The sequence below is a fragment of the Ostrea edulis genome, chromosome 7 (genome assembly GCF_947568905.1).
Source record: "Ostrea edulis chromosome 7, xbOstEdul1.1, whole genome shotgun sequence".
Classification (NCBI taxonomy): Eukaryota; Metazoa; Mollusca; class Bivalvia; order Ostreida; family Ostreidae; genus Ostrea; species Ostrea edulis.
In genome coordinates this window covers 17,134,100-17,141,292 of record NC_079170.1, presented here as the reverse complement: position 1 = coordinate 17,141,292, position 7,193 = coordinate 17,134,100, and the positions used below count along the sequence as shown (strand labels likewise).

General features: G+C 38.6%; 1 protein-coding gene across 2 annotated transcripts in view; it reads right to left on the bottom strand.

Moving 5' to 3' along the window:
• Nucleotides 1-5,885: 5,885 nt before the first annotated feature.
• Nucleotides 5,886-7,193, bottom strand: part of LOC125655765 (uncharacterized) — a 54,915-nt gene continuing 53,607 nt past the window's right edge. For both annotated transcript variants that reach the window (XM_056143530.1, XM_048886267.2), the window contains exon 11: nucleotides 5,886-7,001. In XM_056143530.1, the coding sequence (XP_055999505.1) occupies nucleotides 6,500-7,001 (502 nt within the window). In that variant the 3' untranslated portion in view covers nucleotides 5,886-6,499. The remainder of the gene's footprint in view (nucleotides 7,002-7,193) is intronic.

The window sequence follows — 7,193 nt, the reverse complement described above, 5'->3', positions numbered from 1 at the left end:
GGAGGCCCCAATGTCTATACCAAGACATTTGTTTGCCTGTGGTAAAATTTATGCGCCTCGGGCGGTCAGGCGCACGGTTATTTCACACACTGACACACTGTTCTTACAAGAAACAGCTCACCGGGCTTATTAAAACCTTACAAACATACAATCTTACCAAATATATAACTACATGGCTTGACAATGTAAATGGATTCCTCCCCGATAAGTTATCCTGGAAAAATGATATCCAGAAATACTGTATCATTGTATCACCAAGACCAGCGGCGATTGAAGATGAACAGTCCGGATTTTCATTTATTCAGACAAATATTTTCAGCCATAAAACCTGCGACAATTTGGAAATTAGGTAACATTGAACTTTGCAAATTCATATGCAAAATATACACATATATGCATGTAGCTGATCTTGTTCATTTGCGTCATTTATGTGGTAACTCGTTCACGAATGTTTTCTGTCATTCGTCGTGTTCATATCCAAGTACCGCCAACATACGAGAAGAGTGGTGGAACGCCATCGTTAATGGCTTCAATGTAGAACTGTGTGTAGAACTCTGTGGACTCTCGGAATTTGAATGGTAGCTTGTTCCTCTTGGTGGCCAAATATCTACACCTTTTAATCAGATGGATGCCACATCATTCCGTCTGCTGAACTTTAAGTTGGTGCGCATACTAATGTACACGATTACTGTCTAGAAGTATAACGCGGGAAATGTAAATAAGGCAGTCAGAGACAGTACTTTTTGACATCATAACAGCATAATGCAATGAAAGTATGAGCAAATTTGTCTGCTTATTGAAAAGGTTTGTGGTACTTTCCAAACAATTCAATAATATCTATTTTTTCCACGATTTTTTTTCTATCGATGAAACACTGTAGTCTTGTAGTCTTATGTGTTTATTCATAGAATCTCACGAACTCGTACATCTATTTAGTCATATTACTGTTTTCGTTTGGTCTATAATCATTTATTAAGAGCTATGACGATAATAATTATACAGATTACAAACTGAACACCAGTCTTATATTTTTGGCAAACCAAATATAAAACTCGAATAGCTGTTGTAACAACTAATGAATCGATTATTCGGAACTCCTTGTGTGGCTTCCTACAAAGTAAAACAACGACAGCTGGGAAATCAGATAGTTGAACAAAATTGCAGCTCCCACACGGCTCATATAACTTTCAGTGCACGGAGTTTAGCCAATTTTGTCTTTTTTCTTTCACATATGATACCTGAACGCATTACCTTTAGAACCTTGCCTCGAGGACGGACCTGCTCGCCCACGTTTTGCCCAGTGTAAAATTTTGGAAAGGAAATTACATATCATCTGTATTATAAGTCAATATATGTAGCTATTTTTAGCTCTAAAACTTCATAGTTATTTCGGATTTCAAACATTTCGGTTGAGCATCACTGAAGAGACATTATTTGTCGAAATGCGCATCTGGTGCATCAAAATTGGTACCGTATAAGTTTCACATACATACAGCGTTAAGGTGTTATATGTAAACAACGGATTCCGACGAAAATGAAACTTTTGGTATTCTGATAAACCTGTGAAACACAAAATGTTCTCTGCATTCATGCGAGATATCTGCAAAAAAGCCCACTCCTTGAGGACGACTGTCACAACAGCGATAAGTGACGCAATATTGACGTTAAGAACATAACTATAAATGTACATGTCAGATCATAAGTGTGAGGAATCCCCTAAATGTTGCTGCTGGCACTCTAGCAAAATGCTGAGCCATTTAATAATCATTGTCTTTTAATTGGAATACGTCAATGTTACAGTCAGTGCATGGGTATTATTCGATGATTTTTCAATATCATCACTGCTTTGCTATAAATACATAGCGATACCTGATTATCATTTTTTAACCAACTATGCGATTTTCAATACACTACCGATTGTTCCCGTTATCTGTTGAATTACGTATCATGATTCCATTAATACAATGTATTACCGAGGCTATGTCAGGCATCTAATATACAAATGTATATATGGAGGGATGGAGGGTCCAAACCCACCACGGCTAGGTTGCCGCCCTAATTGTAGCTCTGTCAACCTATATTATCATCTTAGAAAAAAAGACTAACACAGATCCACAGCTTCATGATTAGTTACTCCTAGTTGTTAAACACGAGTCGGTGCTCTGTACTGAATTTCTCAAATCAGCTGTCCTTTCACTTCGATCCAACCTGTCTATTGAAATTCACAAGTAGAAACGAATATAACTCTCGTTTTCAATCAATAAATGCCAACTGAATTACATATTTGACTCTTTGGCCCTGGCTCACTTTGCGTCTAGGGCATTGCCTCGATCATAGTGTATGGCGGATGGTTAGTGTCATAGTCTAAAATAGCCCGTTTGTCTTTAATACATGTGTAAGTAATCAACGATCGAAGCTAGTGTTGCGTATTGACGCGACGAACTGGCTTCAATGATTACACCTGTGAGTCACGTGTTTGCTTTTTGTCAGCTGAAAAATGATGGGGATTACCGAAAGTGCTCTGGAAAAATGGCACTGGCATTACGGAAATATCAAGTTTTCACTCCATATTCGTTTTAAGAATACCCTGTGAATTCTGTTGTTTTTTTTCGAACCACAGATGGCGTGTTATTAAGCTCTGCTACCGACTATAGCCAGCCCGCGCAAAGCTCTAGTGACAAAGCGCGCGCAAAAGTCCTAACTGGAGGGGCGCCTTCCTCTAGAAAGTATTTGTCACCAATCGCAGAAGTCCATTATCAAAACAGCTGAATATCTGTCACCAATCCCAGAAGTCCATTATCAGAACTGCTGAAGCAGTGATGGGTCTAAATTAGGAGTTGAAGGGTGAATTTAGTATGCACGCACATTGTGATGAATATCAACCGCTTATACGATGACAGAGAAATTAATTATTGTACAAACCCATACTGTGAACTACGCTTATGCGTGGAGTCCACGTTATCTCCAGAAAAGTTTCAACGAATTGTTTTAACTGACTGTCGTTCATTCAGAAACGTAGAAGGCGGAGTCTAGACATCACCTAATCGCTCAGCCAGAATTGCTGTCTTTATTTCAAAGAGAGAGATGCACTTACCATCGTTTCATTTTTAAGGGAGGAGGAGGGCAGTCGGAAGAAAAATTGGCTCTTCTCACTCAACTCTAAAAAAAATCTTGACATGGAAAAAAAATAAAAGAGGACGGAAAAAAACCCATCACACAGTAATCGAGGTATTTAACACGATCTTCAAAATTCAAAATTCTAGTTCGTTGAGGGGGGGGGGGGTCAATTAGAATTCTCTGCTGTGTATGCCTGAACAATTGTTTTTTCAGTCATCAAGGTTTTAAATCGTGCGGAATGGAGTGGGAAGTAAACTTTTACTATTAATTCTCATGCATCGCTTAATAGTTTCTATGGGCCTCAGTGCCCGAGTGGTTTGAGCATCGCGCTCAAAATCACACGGCCTCTCACCTCTCGACGGCGCGGGTTCGACTCCCACTCGCGCCGGTAAGTGCGAAAGTTTCCCAGTTTAGTTGCGGGAGGTCGGTGGTCTCTTCCTAGGTACATTGTATTTTGGGTTCTCTCTTCCACCTATAAAACCTGGGCCCAACAAGATAACTGAAAAATTGTTGAGTGTGGCGGAAAACATCAATCAATCAATTCTCGACATGATTTATCAATCAATCAATTCTCGACATGATTTGTAAGCTTACATTCCTCTCATTCACCACTGTTAAACAATAGAGAGGAGGGGTGGGGGGGTGTCATTCACCCAATGTATATTTTACTTGCATCATTACAAAACAGAACAAACTTGCATCTATACATGTAATTGCTAATTTCAAAGTTTGGAAAATGATTTGGTGAAATCTTCTTTTAGTTATTTTTTTAATCCGATCTGTATGTTCTGATTCTATCCCTGGAGGGGGCTATATACGTGGATTTCAAAGTAGATAAAAATGATTACATGCATTGCATACATGAAAAAAGGAGGAGGCAAACATAGAAATATACTAGCGGAAAAAAGAAACTGTGCATCATAAAATTTAGTATAATTTTTCTATATCTATTGTTAATATTTATAAAATCTAAACAATCGATAAAGGTGATGTTTTTTTAACAATATCGGATAGTACCCGACTCAGATGCACGAACTTTTTCATGCTTAGTGAACACATGTTGTTTATTGAAGTGTTCTTACGCACGAGGTTTACTGGCCAATACTGTTTGGAGTAAGAAGTGTAAAAGGTTTCTTTGGACGTTAAGGAAAGCACTTTAGTTTTGACAAAATTTACCCTTCTGTCATGCCACGACCCAGCGAAAACCAACGTAATCGTTCTATTGGGATGCTTCAAGCTGGAATGGCACAAAATATCGTAGCATGACACTTTGGAGTTCATCTGAAAACCATCCAGTTATTATGGAGACATTTCTAACAATCTGGTAACACTCAGGATTGACCACTTTCTGGGTGTCCTCGTGTGACGTCGCGTCGACGGGACAACCACATTAGACTTTTGCACCTGAGAAATCTTTTCCAGACAGCAGGTTTGACTGCTCGTAGCATTCCTGGACTTCAACCAATCAGTCCAAGAACTGTGCGTAATTGTCTGCGCGAGCACAACATCAGACCAAGACGTCCAGCGGTGCGCCCAATACTGCTTCAACGTCATCGTATCGCTAGACTAACGTGGTGCAGACGACATCTGCGATTCAGAATACAGGACTGGGCCAATATTTTGTTTACTGATGAATCCAGATTTCATTTAGATAGCAGTGACGGCCGTTGTAGAGTGTATCGTCGCGTTAGGGAGCAGTACCGGGACGCTTGTGTTGTGCAACGTCGATGATTTGGTGGAGATAGCGTTATTGTGTGGGGTGGAATAACAGCACGTGGAAGGACCCCTCTGTAAATTGTCAATGGAAATCTCACCGGCGTACTCTATCAAGACGAAATTATTCAGCACCATGTGATACCCTTCATACAGAGACAGCAAAATCACGTCACTCTGCAGCAAGACAACGCAAAGGCCACATGTTGCTGGTGTGGTCAGGGACTTTTTTGTTCAACAGATTGTCGATGTCTTGCCTTGGCCTGCTGTTCCCCCGATTTATCGCCGATCGAGCACGTCTGTGATGAAATGGAACGACGTCTTCGCCGTTTACCAAAGCAGCCAGTGACATTGGCTTATATAGGCCAGGCTTTAACCAACATCTGGAACAACATCCCTCAAGCATTTCTGAACACTTTAGTGACATCAATGAGGCGCCGTTGTCAAGCATGCGTGAATGCAAATGGTGGTCACGCACGTTATTAGCTTTGTAAACTCAAGTTCGAATACCAGTGTCTTTCGAGTGTGCTGAAATTGACGTTATTCGACGTTAACATTAATGGATTATGAAATGTAACGAATACATTTGTTAACAGTATAAACAAAATAAAATTTGTTCATTGTTATTTTTTATTATTTTTTCATATATTAAATAATGCAGTTTCCTTTTTCCGCTAGTATATAATTACTATTATGTGAATGATGACATGTATATTCAATTATTGCATGTTAAATTACTATGCTTCATTGCTACATGGGGATTATTAGATGAATTTTCAGGATAAGCACCGCCTTGCCATAGAGTTAATTGCTAGAATCGACCGAAACTGAAAGTAAATTGCCAGACATGAATTCTGACGGACTGTTCCGAGATTCGTTGAAGGCGCCAAGTTCAAATATTCAGCCCAGCCGAATCTCAGCCGAGATTACATGTTTTCATTTAATTTGATCGTTAGTTCCTTCTAATCTAAAGCACTGAAATTATCTTAAAATGAATTGCTTCCAAAAACTGTCTGCAAAGAAATTGTCCCTCTCTTATATGCATGCAAAAAGTGTTTTGACCTTTGTAGTTTTATTGCTTAAATTCCTCACAATTGAGTAAAGCCATTCTCACACACTATCTATTACGGAAAATGAGCAAATTCAACATGCGATGATAAGTGTACATAAAATTATATCAATAAATGTAACGCATTGAACGGTACATTGAACTTAGTATATATAACCCCAATAGTCTTAAAATGTCCACAAACACTTCCACAAAGTTTCAGTAATAACATACTTCTACGGATTTAATCTCCCTAATAAAGTTTCGTATAGAAGAGGAACATACTTTGATTCCAAGAATGTTATAAAATTCATTGATGAACAACTTTAGTTAATCGCAAAGCAAATACATTTGATTATGAGTATCGCATGATACAGCCACTCATACAACTTCCGTAATCGAACAAATAAGAGAAAACGATTGCTGAAACTTTGTCGAGGCCTCTGCAGAATTGGTAGAAACATTAAAGAGTTGCTATGCCTGGTCATTTACAAATATAATTTTATGTGCATGCATCACAGCTTGGTAAACGTGACACATCAATAAACATTACACGAAAAGAGATGTGCTCGGGTAACGTTGATATCCGTGTATAACGAGATGATTAAGTACAAAAATGTCTTAAATCTGCGATGCTGTGAAGGTTTTATCGTAAGGACTCTCTTCATTATTAGGTAACATTTTGTTGTATCCATATTCTGAATCTAAATTGTTCCCTCCGGTTTTATCATACATGTTTTCTGTTTCCTGGTCATACTTCCGTCTGGTTACGTCATAATCGGATGAATCTCCGACGTGCACATGCAGGGCGTGGTGATATGTGTCATCTGTTTCTTTCTGTCTCGATTTTGTCTCTCGGAGATGATCGTAATCTCCTTCCTCTGCGTCATTATAGGGGCTGCTGCATTCCCCATTATTCTCGTCTGCTACTCCATGATTTGGATATGATGATGCAAGATCAAAATAACCATCCCTTTCTGAAAGATCGTGACTTTCAGTATATTCTGCATTTTTGTTTTCAGTTCGTTTTGTTTCTACATTTTTGCACACTTTGTTTCCAGCATTATTAGAGGTATTGGGATATTTATCCCTGGTTTCATTATTTGTATGGTGTCGTTTCCTTCTGAAAGTTTAGAAAAATCAAAATTGAAAAATATCAGGTGATTTCATTTCATTTTACAATGAATATCTTTCATCATGGACTTGCTTATTGAACACCTCGCGAACTTTTATTTCAATGAACACGGAAAAAAATCTCGCATTTTAGAATGAATTATATTCAGCATAACAGACGCTAGTAAAGGTATGTTTAAAT